This window comes from Columba livia, chromosome 2 (genome assembly GCF_036013475.1).
Source record: "Columba livia isolate bColLiv1 breed racing homer chromosome 2, bColLiv1.pat.W.v2, whole genome shotgun sequence".
Lineage (NCBI taxonomy): Eukaryota > Metazoa > Chordata > Aves > Columbiformes > Columbidae > Columba > Columba livia.
The window spans coordinates 71,873,570-71,893,551 of record NC_088603.1 but is presented as its reverse complement, the minus strand read 5'-3'; the positions used below and the strand labels follow the sequence as shown (position 1 = coordinate 71,893,551).

General features: G+C 45.1%; 1 protein-coding gene across 9 annotated transcripts in view; it reads left to right on the top strand.

Moving 5' to 3' along the window:
• RREB1 (ras responsive element binding protein 1) overlaps positions 1–19,982 on the top strand; it is a 126,336-nt gene that overhangs the window by 96,055 nt on the left and 10,299 nt on the right. For all 9 annotated transcript variants that reach the window (XM_065052459.1, XM_065052463.1, XM_065052458.1 and 6 more), the window contains 2 exons: positions 4,341–4,530; positions 6,073–8,818. In XM_065052459.1, the coding sequence (XP_064908531.1) occupies positions 4,341–4,530; positions 6,073–8,818 (2,936 nt within the window). The remainder of the gene's footprint in view (positions 1–4,340; positions 4,531–6,072; positions 8,819–19,982) is intronic.

The window sequence follows — 19,982 nt, the reverse complement described above, 5'->3', positions numbered from 1 at the left end:
GCAGTTGTATTTCGGTTCTGCTTTTGTGTTTTAGCAGTTCTGTTTTCTCACCCGCTTGCTTTGTACACTTCTGTCAGTAGTAGTATTATGTTGGCATTTTGCAGGTATGAACGACTCTGAAAAGTAAAGGCAGTTGAGAATGAAGCTCATTTTAAAGTGGTCTTAGCTGCTAAAAGCAGTTTTTTCCTTTTTGCTTATAACTGAATCTCTGTGCTTGGAACTGAACAGCTTTCTTCTCTCTGCTCTGTAATCATATTTATAGAAAAATGGAAAACTGTGGCCAAGACTAGAAGTCACATGGCAACACAGCAACTTTTATTTGCTACATCTGGAAACTTACCTTGCAAGTAGAGTGCTTTTATCTCCGCTCAGGTGTTGAGCCATTGCTCTGCCTGTTCCGCAAACTGCCTCGGAACCTGTTCCCATCTCTGTTCTCCGCAGCCATACCATCCGTGTTTGACTTGGCACTGCACGTGGGCAGACTTGTGAAACTGTAAGGAGAGGGGTGTTTTCTTGGTGTTTTGTTTTGTTTTTTAAAGTTCATCATGAGCAAAGTATTACCATATGTTTCAGATGCTTTGTTTGATATGCTGGACTTTTCAGAGTTTCCACATTTTTATAACTTTTTTTTTTTTTTACAGCAATTTGAACAAGACGAGAAATGTTCATATCACCTAGGATTTCATTCTCTTGCCCATCTTAGGCTGGATTTAGATTTAAAAATACTGTAGGCATTGGCACTATCTAAAGATAGAAAATAGTACTGATGACAAAACAGAGAAATTCATGGTTAGGCTTCCTTAAAAAATTAATGCTTCCAGTTAAGGCATTGTTAGGCATGGCAACTTACTCTATTTTAAATTAACACAAGCCTTAGTCAATGCAGCATGGTGCTTGCCTTAACTAGTTAGGTTTTGAAGCTCGGTACCTGTAAGCTTTTCTTGGAGGTGCTACATGTCCATATCGACATCTGCAGGGCTAATTATCTTCAAATCTCATTTCGTGTCATTTGGGAGAAACTCGGATTCCCTTCCTACTTGGGATATGGGGAAAGAATTCAACAAAAAAACAAACACACATAAAAAAAAAAGTCACGAACACACTTGGGCAAACGGGCCGTGTATTTTAAATAACTTGCTTCTGTAGTGAAGCCTGGTAAGCCCAAGTGAGGTCTGCAGAGCCTGAGAGACCTCCCGAGCCAATGGCGCGGTGTCGCGCATCGAGAGCGGCTTCACACCGACCTCCCTTGTCCTTGGCGAGCGGCATTGGCACGAGGTGCCAGCGCGGTGCCCCCCAGCTCCCCTGGGGTGCCTGCCCTCGGCTGCTCCGCGTGGCTGCCCGGGAGGGCTTTGCTCCGTCTGGTTTGATTCCAGCTCCCCAAGCTGCGGCTGCTCCTACAGGTGTGTGCAGACCGCAGGGGAAAGGAGGGCATCCACAGGTTCCTCCCGTGGGAGCCTGTGAACTGTGGCACCAGGGGAGGGTGATGAGCCAGGACACCGTGTATTTTTATGCCCTGAAGTGCCTGCATCTTGAGTTGGCAGGCATGATTTATCTGGAGGTTTCTTTTTTTTTTTTTTCAGCCAGGAGCTTCTTTCTGGCTTAATGGGAAAAAGAGCTTAATCCTTTTCCCTATTTCTCTTTTCGCTTGCTGCTTCTTCACTCAGAGCAAATAAAACACTAAGGAGGAAAGAGAAAAATATAGAGGGGTGTTTAATTCCATGCATTATAAAAGAAAGTACATATTCCTTTTTCAAGATATATTACTTTCATTTTGGGGGGAGGGGAGGCGGTTCCCTTTGCATGGAAAACACCATTTTTAAATTGCAAATTTTTGCTGTCCTGAGGCATAGTAGTTGATACAGGTGTACTGCGGAGGACTTTCACACAGTCCCTGATCTCAAGTGCAGATTTTGATGGGAGCCCTAAATAAACCAGTGCTTAAAAACCAGCGTGTCGCACAGCTGGTGGAGGTGAGGGAGTGCAAGATGGACAAGGCGCACCTTCTCGCTGTGTGGGGGGCTGGCTGCTTGGCCAGAAGCACTGGCTTCAGTTGAGCCCAAATCCTGGGGGTGCCATGGTGGGCACCAGCTCTCCCAGTAGCTCTGTGGTCCCATCAGTGTTAGTTGTGCCTGCCCTGTCATGCACGAGGGGATACGGCCACTCCATTGGGTTGCTGGGAAGGGGGAGACCAGGCACATCGAGAACCCCAGAACTGCCTCAGGACCACCCCAAGGTGAGGATCTATATCCCCCTGCAGAAGAGCTGGCTCCACAGCCTGCCAGCGATGTTCCCGGTCGTATAGCTGAGGTTCTTAGTGACATGGTTTAGTGCTAGAGTTAGGTTATGGTTGGACTCGAGGAGGGTCTCTTCCAACCAAAATGATTCTATGATTGCTTGCGAGCCCTCCTTGTCCCTGTGCTGACATACCAGGAGGAGCGTTCCAGAAGCACTGCTTGCTTTCACACGAGGCATTTTCATCACGTCTAAAAAACAATTTATTTCAGTAGCCTACAAGTTCTTCCTGTGCCTGCTCTAACCCTTTAATGCCCTCCTTCCCCCGGCGGTTTTGGTGGTTGTGTGCTTTTGTTTTTGCTGAAGATGAAAGCTTTGCATCGCAGAACAGTGAGCCAAGTGAGCTGGAGGAGAGCCGTAGGTCCTGATGCTGGCGGAGCTCCGCGTGTTGGCATTCCCCACCCCCACCAGAGATTGCCATCATATTTAGCAGACCTCTTTAAGTAAACATTTGCTTTGTAAATGGCATTGGTTCGGTATTTAAGCGAATGCAGGGACTATGCTGGCAATAATTATAAAGGTAGGATGCAAGTGGATTGACAGGGGAGATAAAACAGATTAAACCTCCAGCACATAATATTTATGTCCCAACCTTCTGGGTACCGTGATAACAAAGGCCGTGCTACATATACTTCACACTTGCTTCTTTCACCACTCAGAGAGTATAAGTCCAGTTGCTTTGTGGGTGACTTGGTTATCTCTTCATTTTCAGGGAATAAAAAAGGTCTGTGGAAGTTTACGCAGTGATAAAAAGAACAACAATGGGAGTTTGTTAGGGACAGGACAGGGAGGGGGTGGTTTCAGGATTTTGTCAGAAGTCGTTTCTAATTGCAGGATGTTTTTTTAATGAGTAGGCACATGTCCTTTTCCTTGATGTGGAGGGTGAAGACAGTATGGGGAGAACTAAGGCAGGGGGAGACCTGTGAAAAACTCCTAGTGTATGTAATATTCCACAGGCAAAATCTGACTGCCTCACTGGTGGTTGCTTCTGTAAAACCTGTGCTTTGGATGCAAGCTGGGGCTGTAGCCACAAGGAACCATGTTGAGTGAAACTGTGTGTCACTTGATGAATACAGGGTGGACGTGACCTGTCATGCTGCAGAGCTCAAATCTCAGATATTTAAAAGGCAATAGGCTTGTTTGTGGACGTGTTGGCCAAATGTTGCTGCGTAGTCCTTACTGCCTGCAGCATAGCTGCATTTGCAGTACCTTTGGTTGTTTAACACAAGTCTGCTTTATGTAAGAAACTTTTGTTTAGCTGAATTTGGGATTTGAGAACTTAAGAAAGCCAAGAAATCATAGCAATAAAGTGTGTGTAGGAAAAGACATCACTTCTGCTTTATTTTTAGGTCACACAGGCTGTGAAGGGGGTCCTTGAGTGTCAGAAGTGTTGAACCTGTTTCAAGTCTTCCTTCTCTGGCCCTACTCCACTTCAAGGAGCACTAATTTTCCATTTAGAACAGTGTATTTCTCGTAACAGCTTTGAGAAAAAACAGTGGAAGTTTAGGGAAAGGCAGTGCAGAGAAAATTCATACATGAGTATTTGAGTGGTATGTATTAGTATGTTTTAAGCAGTAATTTTTAAAGGTGACATTTAGACATCTGCAGCTGCTTGCTGCAGATTAAGCTGATTAAGCCTCTCCTTGTCACTGATTTTTTTAAAATATCTTTAGTAGTACTTTTTAGTAAAAATGAAATGGTGTAAAGCTATTGAAATATTTTATGTCGGACAACGGGAAGGTTGTCAGAACGCTGTGGTCTCAGCTGCCACTTCACCGTCTGCCCACGTGGGACACTCAGCTCTCATGCAGGATACTATTTGAATTTCCAGTGAACTTGATAGCCAGAAGCTGGAAGAAAGTGGCTGTGATTGAAATGGCCTTACTGCGGTGATAGGTTTTTGACACGCTGTGGCTTCATCTTGCATTTAGCAGCTTCTTAGTATCATGGGGTGAGAGGAAGGAGGCTGGCCTAATGTGAGAAGAATGCTGGTGCTTAAGCCTGCAGCAGGCACTAAGTCATTTCTGTTTTATTCCTTTCCCTTCCAGGTGTGACATCTGTTGTATTACCTTTCGTACTCATCGGGGCCTGCTGCGCCATAATGCAGTTATCCACAAGCAGCTTCCCAGAGATCCCATGGGAAAACCTTTCATTCAGAACAACCCTTCGATTCCGGCAGGCTTCCATGACTTGGGATTCACAGACTTCTCCTGTAGGAAGTTCCCCCGCATTTCTCAGGTACGCTCTGTTCTTCGTAGCTTAAGGTACCAACTGATGAAGTGCATTCTGAATTCATTGAAGGCCTGCCTTCCAGCCTGCCCATTAATTCTTATCTTCTCCATCCTGCATCTAAAATCAATAGGGAGAACACATGGTAAGGAAGGCATTATTTATTTTAATTTACTGTAACAAGGATGCAGTTGTGGTGTGAAAGATTTTGCCATGAAAAACTTCGGGAGGTCACCTTACTTACTAAATGGTGACATCTTCAGTGACTTCTTCACAAAACACTCCCAAATATCTTTCCGCTGCGTTCCTTACATGAGTTCTGAAGATTTTGCACCTTTGAGGGTAACTGACTGGGGGAAGGTAGAGTCTGTAAATGTTCTTCTGAGAGCCATAAAGTTTTCTATTGAACAGTATTATTCCTCCCTCTGCCAAACCTTACCTGCCTTATTTATTTTGAGTCTGGATGAAGCTGCTTATCTATTTAAAAAAATCAAGAGCACAATCCATGCTTTTTCAATATCTGCACTTTCCTTATTCTCCTTGGATTAAAGCATTGTATTCCAGCTTTTCTGGCTGAAAGGCGATAGGCCTGTAATTTACTGCTGGTCCAGGGGAGCATGTAGATCATTCTGTAACTCTAGTAGAGTTTTAGTGTAAAAGTTACAAAATCAGCAGAAGAGAGAACTCTTTACAAAACTTGGTTTTATTTTGTTTGTAATTAATCGTAGCCAGTTAGAGTTAATAAAGGATTTAAAGGTTGGGACTTTCTTTTTGTAATAATTTTTCTTGCACTGTAAGGGAAGACCTATGAAGTATCTGAACAAATTGTGGGGAGTATGTAAAGGTCTTGCCAGCCCTCTACTTAATGTTTCACTTCTCCTCTCCTTTGATGTGGAACCTTTGCAACATATGAGCTGTCCGGGTAGCATTTAAATATAGCATTTGGATTCATGACTGCTTTCAGGGATAGGTGTAAAATCCATCTGTGAGCTTAGGGAGTTTTTTGGGAGAATAAATGTAATTGGACTTCACTAACCAAAAACCTTTCTGCTTTGGGCTCTGCATGTCATTGATTTTCATTTAGGGTTGATTTTATTTTGGTTGGTTTATGTTGTTTTGCATTATTGGATGCCGTTTTATTTTCTCCTCCTAGTTTCTTTGTAGTAATAAAGCTAAAGGAGGTAGTTGTACTGCCTAGCTTACTGAAGTTTGCTGTGTAGTCTCCTGAGGCCCCTGTGCTCTCAGTGAAGTGAGAAAGATTCTGAAAGGGAAGTTCAGGATGGAAGAGTATTTGAGAGTCAGGATAGCTCTCTGAAGGAGTTTGCCTGTATAGGAGGAAACTTTTGGAGAATCAGCCCCTAATTTAGATACACCACTTAGGTGACTAAAGGCTGTGGAGCAGGAATATCTCCATGCCAGGTAGGTGGTGGCTGCTTTAAACGCCTTAACTTGGGCAGTGGAAGAGAGTGTGAATTGTTCTTGTTTTGCAGCAGCGTGTGATGCCTGTCCAGTTTGAGATACCCACTCTAAATATTTTTGCATGTTTTGCAGGTCTGGTGTGAAACGAATTTGCGAAGGTGCATCAGTGACTTCCATCGATTTATTTGTGAGACATGTAACAAGGCATTCCCCATGCTTTCAGCACTCAAACTGCACACAGAAACTCACCTGGTGGATCAGGGAAAAGACAAGCACAAGCCACAGTCCATGACCCCACCCGGTGAGAATGCAGACCAGAAAGCCTTCATGGCATCCTTGGGCCTCCAGTACACCAAAGACATCAAGCCTGTCAAGCAGGAGGACAACACACAAGATGAGGTCCAAGAAATGCGGCTCAGAGCACTGAAGAGTAACCTACCTCAGGAACCCAGCAGCACAAGTCTGCTCAGCCTCTCTCCTCTGGAAGCTGCATCTATGGGAGGGTCATTTTCAGTCCTTCCCCCTACAAAAGAAAACATAAAGCTCCTCTCGCTGCAGCCTTTCCAGAAGGGTTTTATCATCCAGCCTGACAGCAGTATTGTGGTAAAACCCATCTCCAATGAGTCTGCCATTGAGCTGGCAGACATTCAGCAGATCTTGAAGATGGCTTCTTCCGCTCCTCCTCAAATCAGTCTTCCTCCACTTTCTAAGGCACCTTCTGTCCCCGTGCAGTCCATTTTCAAGCATATGCCACCGCTGAAGCCAAAGCCTTTGGTAACACCCCGGACAGTCGTCGCAACCTCTACACCTCCTCCTCTTATCAGTGCCCAGCAAGCCTCCCCTGGCTGCATCAGCCCAAGCCTCCCACCTCCCCCTCTGAGGCTGATCAAGAACTCGGTGGAGTCCTCCTCCAATTCTCACCTCTCCCAGCCAGGAGCCAAATTAAGTCCTTCCTCACAGTTGCTCCTCCAACCCAAAGTAGAGCCTCTGACTCAGCATGAGATGAAGACACAACTGGAGCAGGACAGCATCATCGAAGCTCTCCTGCCTCTGAGCATGGAAGCCAACATCAAGCAAGAGGTGACTGAAGGAGACCTCAAAGCCATCATTGCAGCAGGGGCGGCGAACAAGAAAGCCCCGACCATGAGGAAAGTTTTGTACCCCTGCCGTTTCTGTGACCAGGTGTTTGCCTTCTCTGGTGTCCTGAGAGCTCACATCCGTTCTCACTTGGGTATTTCCCCATACCAATGCAACATCTGTGACTACATCGCAGCTGACAAGGCAGCGCTGATCCGGCATCTGCGGACACACAGCGGGGAGAGGCCTTACATCTGCAAAATCTGCCACTACCCCTTCACAGTGAAAGCCAATTGTGAGAGGCACCTGCGAAAGAAGCACCTCAAAGTGACCAGGAAGGATATAGAGAAGAACATTGAATATGTTACCAGCAACGCTGCAGAGATGGTGGATGCCTTCTGCTCCCCAGACACTGTGTGCAAGCTGTGTGGTGAGGACCTGAAGTATTACCGGGCCCTCCGCATTCACATGAGGACGCACAGCGGCTGCCAGAAAAAGAAGCCATTTGAGTGCAAGGAGTGTGGTACAGCCTTTTCGGCCAAGAGAAATTGCATTCACCATATCCTGAAGCAGCACTTGCATGTGCAAGAAAGGGAGATTGAGAATTACATCTTAGTGGTGGACTGCAGCGCCCAGGAAAACCAGACAGACCCTCCTTTATTGGAGGACAGCACTTATATGGACCGCAAGCCCATGACGCCTTTCCTGGAGCCACAAAACGGCTTCTTGCTTGGGACGTCATCTCACGTTCCCATCAAACTTGAACCTGCAGGCAACTTCCCAATGGATTTTGACGAGCCATTGGATTTCTCTCAGAAGAGCAGAAGCCTGAGTGCTGTGCAAGTGAAGCAGGAGAACCTGTTTGGCTCTTCTCCCCTGTCCCTCTATGACTGTTCCATGGAGCCCATTGACCTGTCCATCCCCAAAGCCCTGAAGAAGGATAAAGATGATGTCTCATGTGAAGCCAGGAATCAAGAGTTGGCTGCTTCTGGGAACAGTGATAAAGCCTATAATTGTCTGCAGTGTCCTTTGGTTTTTGGTGCCAATGGAAACTCAGAGAAAACCAAGGCTGTCAGACATCCCCAGCCACTGAAAGGTTCGTTGCATTTGACTGTCCCAATCATTTCCCCAGCTCTCCTTGGCAATTCTGCCTTGCTGAGACCCCTGAGACCTAAGCCACCACCACCACCTCTCTTGCCAAAGCCTGCAGTAACTAAAGAGCTGCCACCATTGGCTTCCATTGCGCAGATCATTTCTTCTGTGTCTTCTGCTCCCGCTTTGCTGAAAACGGAGGCTGCAGACACCAGTCCCAAGGCAGTGAGCAGCTCCACTGGGTGTGACAAATCAGGGAACACCAAAGCAAAAGTGACAATCGTGACCGCCATTCAGAGAGACTCCAGCCTGCCCAGTGACCTGACTCAGGCATGTGATCCAGAGCAGTCTCCCGTTGCTGATGCTGGGTTGACTAAGAAAAGAGGTAGAAAGAAAGGAACAAAAAATAAGCCTAAACTTAGCAGTAGTGTTGATCTGGAGTCAAGTGGGGAGTTTGCCAGCATAGAGAAGATGCTGGCTACCACAGACACTAATAAATTTAGCCCGTTTCTGCAGTCCACTGACAATTTCAAGGAAGAAAGCAGCAGAAATGGAACGAGTGAGGATGAGAAGGAAACTGCCGAAGATAAGCTGCTGAGGGGGAAGAGGAACGCTTACTCAGAATGCCTGCAAAATATCCCCTGTCCTTACTGTCCTCGAGTCTTTCCATGGGCAAGTTCCCTGCAGCGGCACATGCTCACTCACACAGGTAAGAGCGCCTCGTGCTCACAGTAGATTGTAACCCATGAGGATGTTCCTCATGAAAAGGCCTCCCCATGAAGGAATCTTCCTTTCTTGTCCTCTCTCTGATGTCTGAATGGTATTCTTTGTTATTTTGCAAATCTCTAGCTGTTGTTGTTGGATGGTGGTGGTGGTGTTACGTTTTTCAGTAATGGAATAATCTCAGTGCTTTTGAGTATCAAGGGCCCAAATTAATGCTAAAACCCACTTAATTTCAGTGGCATGACTTAGCGAACCTGGGAAAAGACTCTGGTTTCAGGTGTTCTGTTATTGCTATCTTATCTTGAAGGTGAATGTGTGTGTTGAATATTCCATCGTGCCTTACATGGTTTCTTTGGCTGCTTCCGGTGGCTGTTTGTCTGCATCAGTGATGATAAAAAGATCCATTAAAATAAGAGCAAATAAGTATAGAATTGTGGAAGGAAAGTAATATAGTAATTAGCATATTTTTTCCTGTGGTGGCTTTTATTTGACAGATCAAAGAAGGACCATACAATAAATATCATCCTCAGCGTTAGTTACAAGGTTGCCTCTAGGAAATGTTTCTTCTTAGTGCTAGAGAACTAAAGGTGGGCTTAAACCCTAAGGTGTGGAGATGTGTTTGGAATCTTGTGCCACTGTGTAAGTGATCTCAAACCTGGTGTGAACAAAAGGAGGAATTGGGGAGAACAATTTATTCCAGGTTTGGGGTTATTTTTCATTCTTTAATATAAAGGCAATACTATGCTGGATGCTGTGCTGATTTGAAGTTCACTCCTTTTTCCACCCACACGGTAATAAAGTAATTAGTAGATTCTCATCCTGCTTGGAGAGAGAGAGGATGAAGCTCTACTTGCCGTTGCTCCTTTTTAAGTCAGTCACAGCTGTTGGTATTATTTTCTTCATTATGCAGTCTCAACTCCTGATGTAAAGTTAAGGATATTTGTAAGAATTGTAGGGGAATTGAGTACAGCCTTATAGGCGATAACTTCATATTTTTGAATGGAATTGAGATTTAATGAAGCGACTGATTCATGTCTGTGCTAAAGAGGCAAAACTGAAGAGGTAAAAGAGGTTAGCTAAGAGGTTTAAAGGGAATCTGAGCTGTGGAGCAGTCCCTATTACCATTTGCTTTGGGTGGCGCAAGGACAGAACTTGCAAGGTATCAATGCAACAGTGAGGCTATTGTTTTCTGGCCCACAGAGACCAAATTATTTCACTTTATTAAGCATACAGTTTACTTTCAATGGTGAAGGAGAGCTCTTTATTCATATCAATCATTTTTAACACCCTGCTCTCAAAAAAAATATATATAGTTACCAAAGAACTGTTCATGAGACAGAAAACAATAGAGACGCTTTTTCCAGACTAAGGAGTTTGACCTGCTTATTGATGGCAGGCTTCCAAGGTAGCAGCGCTGGTGTGAACTCCTAGTGAAGATGGGAAAATGCACTGATCCATGAGTTATACTGGTGAAACTTGTCTCCCCTACCCCTACTGGGCTTGGAAGGAGACACCATCCTTTCAGAAGGCCTGTGCTGCAATCCCTACAGGGAAGGTGACCAGCCGAAGCTGGAGCAGGGCTGGATCGGCAGTGCAGATACCAGATTTTCGGTGGTGCTATGACAGTGGCAATAATCAGATTCAGGTTGGTGTCCTCTGGCAGTGATAATACTGAGCTCTCTTCTAATCATCAGAGCAGTGTTGAGGGAGGCTTGTTGCTGGAGGACCACCGTACAGCAAGCTTTGACTGGCCTTGGGGCTTCTCCTTTCAGGGGACACGAGCGCTCTTTCTAAACTGTGAGTTTGCAGCAGCTCCCCAGTGGCAGCAGTGCAGGTGAGGCTTATTGCAGGAGAGAGGGAAAGGTAAACTAGGGATTAGGGATTTAGGCCAGGGAGGTGGTGCCAAAGCAAGCACTAGGATGCATTCGGGTGGGGCGAGACCCATGTGTTTGTGCTGTCAGGTGGTGGTGGCATGGGAGGAGTTTGGCAGCCGCGTGATAGATACAGCAGTTTGTTGGGTTTGTGTTTTGGGTGGGCGAGTCAGTTTTCTGATGGAGACATCTACAGTGTCATCGTGCAACATAGCATTTCTGTCCCCACCTATTGCACAGGCAATGACTTGTTAGATAGCTCTGTTTTTTCAAAGGAGTTAAGAAAAAATTCTCTTCACTTACCTTATTGTAAAGGGGATCCTTATGGCTGCTCTCTGGCCTGAGGAGAGAAGAGGCCAAGAGGATGATGTGAATGGGATGCATGAGAGTGCTGGTGGTCTGCTTCCAAACTGCATCTGTTGGGTATCTGCTCCATGGGGAATCATATCAGGCAAGCTGTTCCACGCTCCTAGATTTCTGTAGTATGCTGCTATCAAAAAAACAAGGCAGTCATTTGAGCAAAAAGCGACAACCGGGTCTTCTCCATCCTTTTATGGGGAAGTTGTTATTGGAGTAATCCAAGCTAATAATGAGTGAGCATGGTTGAGGAAAAGGTATATAGTTTTGACCATTTAAGTAGTATCTATATATTACCAGTTTTAAACTGCTATGTTTATGCAGACATGAAAAGGTTTTTGCAAGTGCGTGTTTTACGTTCAGTAAGATTTCGACATGGAGAACTCCTTCCATGCAGTGTCAAGATCATATTTACCTTTTGTCAAAGTGCAAAAGCTCACACGCTACCGGTAACTTACATCCCTTGCGCAACCAAAAGCCTCTCTCGTGAAGGCTTTTACCCTGCTTATTCTTGCCTCAACACCACTGTGTGTTTTTTAATCCAAAAGCATTTCCCTGAAGAAGCATGCACCTTCCTTGACGGTTTTTATTTTAATGCAAAGCTCACAAGTGGGGCACTGGGAATCTGGCATAGCTTGGATTTATACAGTGTCAAGCACAGTACCTGCGTTTTGTTTGAACATGCTTGAACACTCGCTTTTAATACTTTCTTTCTCTTGATGTCTTTATTGTTTAATTTACTCTTCTATGTTCAACTCAGTTTGCCTTTCTTTTTTGTTCTTCTCTTCTGCTCTTGACTTTTTTCATTCTCAGAGCAGCAAGTAAGATGTGCCCTGCAGATGGTGCAGTTAATTTTGCTCCTTTTATGGCATATGCATCAGACCAGGTTCAATATAAAATTCAAATAATGGTATTTTTCTGGCCATTAGTTTGTTATAGATAACCTAAATCTCTTTGCCAAGAATCACTTGAGGATATTTTCAGAATGATGCTGCTAGATCTTACTTGGCCCAAGATTATTTTTTGTAGCAAGCGAGACTTAATGGCAGAGGAGGGGTTTTGGTTTTGTTTTATTTTGCAGTTACAACAGGAATGAATGGGACAAGAAAAGATGTATGAACAAAATATAGTAATAAATAAATAGAAGACAGCTACACCTAGTCCATGACCCTGAATGTTTCTTGTTGACTGGAGAACACAAGTCATAAGAAAAAAGGACTGGGGGCATTTTTATTCTTTATTCGTAAGTCAAAGTGAAATTGTAGACATCTTTACTTTGCAACGTTTATCTTTACCATACTGTGTGTTACCGTGATATGTGATGATGTGTTTCCACTAGGACAACACAGGCAGGGGGTATCTTAATTAAGGAATGATCTTCTCCATGCTGTGATTATTTAGACGCCCCTTTATATTGAAAAAGACAATGGCTGGCTTCCATGAAATGTCCAGCCTGGAGTTGTTCTGCTGTGCCGCAAAGCAAATTTTACAGTCAGTTCTGAGTCAATATGTAGGCACAGATGTATTTTAATCCATGCCATGACCATTCTTATGGAAAAAAAAGTTAATAAAATCACATTGCGCTTAAACTGACTGTTTAGGTTACCATTCAGTGAGTAAGTATATTTTATCAGAAGAGCAGTTGCCTTTAAAGGACGATACAGGAAGCAGAGAATACTGCTTTTTTGAATGATCATTTTCGTCCCTTTAAAGGAGACATTTTTGGAAAGCAATCTGTTTTCCATTTGGGAATAGGACTATAAATTGGGGTGGGAGGATTGAAGTTTGCGAAGCAAGCAGGATTTTTGTGCAGGTTTTGAGACCTCCAAATAGGGACATTTTGTGTGGAAATAAGAAAATTTTATGTCTTTTAAGTATTGGTCTGTATGACAAATATTTGGTTGATACGAAGGCTGAAAATATGAGAAAATTGTGACCTGAGATGCAGGTTGAGTTTCAAGTAATTAATCCCCAGCTAATCCTGTCATTGCATGCTTGAAAAGAAATGTGGAAAGGAATTGGGCTATCATGAAGCAAAAGTATTTCTGCTCAACTTTGAAGTTCTGTTTTGTATTTGCATTGTGAATGAGGCCAAACAAAAGTGTAGAAAGTGCTGGTATTTGTAACCATGAATTTATGGTTGACTTAGCAGGCATCTAAAAAGAAAGAGTGGCTTGAAAGCCTACCAAAAACCAGTGCCTTGGTGATTCTGGTAAGTTGTGTTGACACTGGGAGAAAATGAAGAGAAAGAAACAGCACCTGAGATGTCTGTGAGATGCAGGGAATCCCTCGTATGGGCTGAGATGTTAATTAGAACAGAACCAACTTGTGGAAGATTCAAGTGAGAAACATACCCACAATGTTATATCAAAGTGGGGGGAAGAATGCATGTGTGCATATGTGTGAGCTGGAAGGTGTGACAAGACCTGATCTCCTTTTACAAGTAACTGTCCTCACAGTCTGTTTCTTCATCATGAACACGACTTACAGGACCACTCTCCTCACTGCACTGCATGATCCTTGCTTTGCTTTCAACTCTTCCTGTGCTCAGTCCCTTCCCTTGTTCTAGTCATTTAAATGAATTACAGACGTGAAAAACTTTCTCCTGTAGGGAAGTAATTGATTACTTATTCAACATATGGGGCTTGATTCCACTGAAACCAATGGAAAGATGCCCTGTGGCTTTGATGGAAGTTGTGTCAGATTCACACGGGTGACGGACATCTTAGGGGAAAGCCTGCTGTTGAGGAGCTTGCAGTCAGATGTTGCTCACCAAGCAGTAAAGGGGGGAGATGGAAGTTTCTTATTACACATTAAAAGAACTGATAGACGTACTTCTTCCTTGCATCAGGCCAGAAGCCTTTCCCCTGTCAAAAATGTGGTGTTGTCTTTTCTACCAAATCTATCTGTTTGCACAAAGCTGGAGTTGCAGGATGCCTGCAGGGAAATGTGCTTATCCCCCAGAAGAGGACGCTGGATCTCGCAGTGGCACATGCAGTTTTCCCTGACTGTTCAGAACAGCAAGCCCAAGTTGTGTTTGGTCAGACTGAACGCTGTGGACAAGCGAAACGTAGGGACATGAGAAGTGCCCGGCCACTTTAGGGCAGTAGTACGTGCAGCCAAGTCCTCATGTCTCCAATGGCAGCGGTAGGATGTGCTATTTAGGGTGAGCATGTGGGCCTGGCCACTTCCCACCGTCTGTTCCTCTTAGTGCTCTATCAGCATCCACAACTGCTGCGTGTTAGAGGACACGTCCCTGCCTGCTCCCTTTACTACCTGTTTATGGACCTGCTGTCTGCAAGTCTCTCCGGTTGCTTTGTGAACCTGCTGATGCTGTCTGCCTCCAGCCTCATCTGGCGTCAAGCTCCAGAAGTTCCCTACCTGCTGTCTAAGGAACTAATTTTTAATCTTTTTTTCAGCAGATCCCAGCTAGGTTCAGGGCAGTTTTGTGCACACCTTCTCAGCTGTATTCACGATTTGCAAACATCAATCGTAACACCTCCTTCTCTCCTTCAAAATGAGAAGCCTGAGCCTTTCTGGTGTCTTTTTGCAGGGCAGCTGCCCTGTCACTTGGATTTGGTTTGCTGTGTGCAACATGACCATCTCCTTCCTGTGCGGTGGAGACCAGAAGTGCACACACCACCTAGAACAAGGACACACCAGGGCTTTATGCATCAGTGGAGACCCTTGGTCTTGCTCGCATTACCCTTGCTCATGGTACCCGGTGTTTCTTGGCTTTACTTTGGCTGCTGCTGCAGGCCAAGCAGTGATCCTGGAGACCTCCTGCTTGAATGTTTCTGCCAGTACCACATTCAGAATCACATAGGCATGTTTCAGATGATTTTTCTAGAGATGTTTTACTTCTGTTCATCTGCATTGAAGCTCACCTGCCATTGTATTGTCCCCTTTCCTTGAGAGTTTAGCAGCAAGGGAGATTGATTATCAGATCACGTGAGGCTTTTTTGTAGGCAGGTGAGTGGCATTTAGTCAGAAAGGACAAACTGACACACAACCAAGGGTGAGCGCAATCACTCAGCATTATTCTGTGCTGACCAAATGGGGTGGATGCAAGGAGGAAGCTCAGCAGATGGTGGTACATGTTCCTTGCCTGGAAAGTGTTTGCGCAAGGGAGCTGTTGCTCTAAGGTGTTAACACCGCCAGGAGAGACAGGGTCACTTTGAGCTGGTTTCACCAGGGAGTTGTTGAAGTAACAAACTGAAAAAGCAGCAAGAAGTTGGCTCAGTTCATCAGGTTAGTTAAAATTCCGAGTGTGTTGTTACTCTCAACCTCAGGGTGGCTGCTGATCATATTGCACAGGAGTGTGCACAGGATTTTCCTTTTGCATTTCCAAGCTCTGGTTTGTTTGGAAAAGTCTGCTGTCTTCCCAGCCTCTCTCATCTTCTTCTAATACGTCAGTGATTCAAATGTAGTAATACAGGTCTCAGTACTAGTCTGGCATTAAAATCGGCCATGCTGGGGACATGTTACGACGTGAGTTGTTCTTGCATATCATGAGGAGACGAAGTTGCCGTGTTGCCATGTTAGCAGCCTGTAGCTTCCCAGGGCTCTAGCACAGTATCGGGGGTGTCCTGTGGGCTCGTCCCGCCTGTGCAGACAACAGATGGCTGCAGCCTGAGAGGGGAAGACTCGTGTTATAACATGATCCCTCTGCAGAACAAAAGTCTGCAGAAAGGGCTCTGAAAGTGCTCGCCTCTGAGGATCTTCAGGGCAGAGTGAAACTAAAACGTCATACTTGGGTCTATTGAAAACTTTCTTTGTAGTCAGAGGGATCCGAACGCAGCTCAGCTGGTCAGTGGGGTGAGGAGGCAAGTGTTTCTAAAGCCGCTCAAACGGGCACTGACACAGCACAGGATGGGTAGGAGTGCGGTGGAACGTAGCTGTTGTTCTCAGCAGCCAGCACAGGGCTGGCTGGTCAGAGTGGTTCGACCTGCCCCCAGCAGACAGAGCCTTGGGCCACGGTTGGATAACACAAAGCACTGCTTGGCCGTACTGGCTCGACCTGTTCTCAACTGTTCATCCCCACAGCTGTAGCTGACCCAGCGGCCCAAAAAAATGAAAAGGGCAAGGGGAGGGACCAGCCGTCATGAGATCAGTTCCCGGATCTGGCGGGCGGTACGGCCCCACGTTGATGCCACCGAGGTGTGGAGTTGGCAGCATCTCCTGGGAGGCACTGGGGATAGATGCCGTTGAAATTGGCTTTGCTGTCAAATGCTTTGTGTCTTCAAATAGCAGCTTTAGGCAGCAAGGAAGGAGCCCAGATCCTATACTGTTATAGTTACCGTTTGCACTTTATAGCTCAGCTTAGTGTTTATAACTGGCTTTGCCAAGTGGCATTTAGTCATGGTCCAGAATCATAGAACAGCTTTGGATTTGTGGTCTCCTTCCATTGTCCAAGGAAAACGGATTTCAAAAGCAGTGGAAGTAAATTAACAATTTGAAACTGTGGCTTAGTTTAAAACGGGAGCGTTTATCTTTTCGTGCTGGTTTTAAAAGGTGGGTGAGTAGCGTGGTTGGGGCTCCTGTGCAGAGCCTGTGCAAGGGCTGTACTTGGAAGTGGATAATCATCCAGATTTCACTGTACGCCAGAAGGAAAGGGAATGGAGGGAGATGTTTGGATGGTGTTTGGTCAGCCATAAACAAAGTGAAGCTTTATGATGAGGTGTAAGACAGGAAGTGCAATTCAATAGAGTGTCACTGGGAACAAGTTTATAGAGGGTTTCTTTTGGTCGTGTTTGAAACCAAAACAAAAAACAGGATGGTGGTTTTGAATAGGATTCAGAGACAAGGAGGACGTGTAAGTGATGGGGGCTTGTGTGTGTCCTTGCTGCACGGAGAGGAAGGGAATGGTCTGACTAAAGCATCTGAAGCAAACTGAGGACATCTCACCCAGCTTGCAGCAGTCAGACCTGGGGAGACCTGTACCGGCGCAGAGGCGTACAACAAAATTGTGGAGCAACTTCATGAGTCGCCCGCTTTCATCACGTTAAAGTTGCCTTTGTGTCCTTAGGGCTTTCCAAGTGCTCCCTTCTTGCAACAAAATGAAGTAGATGCAGGGGAGATGTGGGATGGGAATGGGGTAAGGGATTATCTCTTACGTAATACAGAAAGAGACTTTGCTAAGGAAAGATCCCTTTCTTAAAGAGGCTAGCCCCTAATGTGAGAGGGTCGAACACAACTGCTCTGTGCTAACTAGACAAATATTGACAAAGCAAGTATACTCAACAGTGAATTTTCTGATTAGCATTTAGCAGAATTCATCTTTGCTCTAGATATCTGCCACTCTGTGATCCCTCCAGAAATCATGTGAGCCCTGGGTATACCAGGGGACTTTTTGTTTTTTCCAAACTGTTCTGGCTATTTGTACCTCTGAACTACATTTATGGGCATTTCCTAGAGGACAAAGGGCTTGAAACTGCATTTTCAGTGTCAGGCAAAGTTTAATAGCCGCTCCAGAGCCGCAGCTCAGGATAAAGCTTGACACTGGGGGTTGGCCCGAGTGTTAGAGCTGTTGTTTGGAAGGTAGTTACATCAAACTGCCTTTCTGCTAAAGGGTGGAATTCACCATAAGCTGAAGATCTGGAGTTTTTCCCCCCACCCCTTTGATGCAGATTTACATTTGGTAGGTGCAGTCAGAGCTAGTCCTGGACACTTTTCTTTGTGTCAGTGACTTCAGCTGCTCTCTTTAAAGTACTGGGGGGATCATACCTTGTGTCAAACACAAAAAGTGTTGGGTTTGTTGTTTGTTTTGTTTGTTTGTTTTTTCCAGAATGGGTTTTCTCCTTTCCCCCCAGATATATTCAGCTCTGTTTATTTTAAATACTCCTTTTCTATCTCAAATATTTTCCTTTCAAAAAGCATGCAGATATGACCCAAGCTCTCTCAGCTGTGGGCTTATTAAATATTTAACTTACATGTGTGCATGTGATGTAATGAAGGTGGCTAAATTTTAGTGTTTAGAGTGTTTACAGTAAAAATGGAAAAGATAACCCCCAGATTTTTGCAAGTTGACTCCACAGGTTGGAAAGATGTTCTGCAGTTTGTGGGTGGAAGTAGCAGCAGCATTGTGCAAGTGGGTCCAAAAAAATCCCAAATTTACTGGACTGCTACCACCTAGTGGTGGCTGCATCTGTAGTAAAATATAAGACTAGCTGGGGTTACTTCAGTTAATGTAGGGAAAATAGTAAATTTTCGTCTCAGCTGACTGATAATGCCAACTGCTTGTACAATGTCCATTTCCAGTGCTCTGTCTGCTCCAGTTTTGAACATTATTTATGTGATGGGTTTTCTAATGCTCTTCTTGGGATGTCAGAAGTGTTTGGCAATAAACACGTGCTTTAAAGTCACAAAATCCTTTCCCTTACAACACCCTAATTTTATGTAATAACTCCCTAGTATCTCAGGCTCTACTTTCTATTCCACATTCATTCCAGAAAAAAAGAAAACCATGAAAAAACAGAATCAAGACAGTGACTTCCCTACCTTGATCCGTATCTGCTCTTTTATGTGAAACTTTCCACATTCGGGGTGTCTCGTGATAATTTGGTTTGTGTATGCAGAAAAGCAGTTTACTCCTCTTTTTCGTCCTTTCTTGCCATATATAAAAGATTAAGTGGACTCTTCTGACTGGGCTGACTGAAACACGAATTGTAAATAGACTTCAGGAAAACAGTCCTTTCTTTCCATAGTTCGAAGGAAGAATGATTTTGGCTAGAACTATATAGTGGTTTCTTTCAAGAAAGCGGAAAAGTTTTTGGATTCTCAGATGAAGTCCTTGAGGTTTTGCTTATGAATATGTGTCCTGAGAAGTTCATTTTTTCCCAGGAGCTGATGAGACAGCAGCTGATCTACCAGTGGTTGCTTCATGTTGCCTTCCTCCATCCATCCTTACCTCCCTTTTCATCTCCTCTCTCTCCCTTACCTTGCCCATGTTCTTTGACTTCAGTGTCAGAAATTACATCATCAAATAGTGTCACCTTCTTCTCTTTGCTATGGAGGAGTGACACAAATTCTTGTCCAGACAAGGTAACATATTCTGCTCCCACGGTTGCTGAAGAAGTGGCGATGGGTAGGAGCCTTGGCAAGCAGACCTCTGCGCTCTTGTCCTCTTGACTGACCAAGTGTAAATATCCGTGGGATAACAAATGGACCGGAAAGCATTTTACAGCCTTGATTAAGTGAAAGATGGGAAAGGGGTGAAAGAAACAGCAGGCCTTTCCTGTGCATCTTGCCTTCCTCACCGCCTGGATGCAAGTGGCTGCTCTGCACTGTACATCAGCAAAATTCTCGAAACAGGAATTACTCATCTGAGGGGAGTTCAGCCTCATTGGAGGGATGTTTGCCCAGATCTAAATGCTTGGTCAAAATCCTCCTCCTTATGTAAGACACAAGCCTGGTGTATGGCTGGCAAGGTTTTCTGTTGCTGCAGATTGGCATGTAAGCAGGGAAAAGCCAGTGGTGTAGGCCGAGTCTAACCTCCGCTGGAGTGGATGGAGGGGCTGCCAGTGCGAGATCACCCTTTCAGCTGTCCCTTGCACAGCGGGATAAATCCCACACCGGGCTGATGTGGCTGTCGTCACGATGGTTATGTTTCCCACACACCTTCACAGCCCCCCTGCTGCTCTTCCAGTTGGGCTGCAGCAGAGCCAGGCTGATTCTCACCCATCCCCAAACAGCCGGGGTTTGTGCAAAGCAGCTTGCTTCTTCACCAGTTGCGAAACCAACCCCACAGGTTGGGGGTAACCACAGAGCAGCTTGACTAGTTTCCTAAGGGGCCTGTGAAACTTCTCAACAAAGTAGAGGGCAGGTCAGGTTTGTGCAGGTGAGGAAGGGAACTCATCCCAGCATGTGCACCTGCCAGCAAGTTCCTGGCTACATCCCTGCCGGAGTTCTGAATGTGTTCAT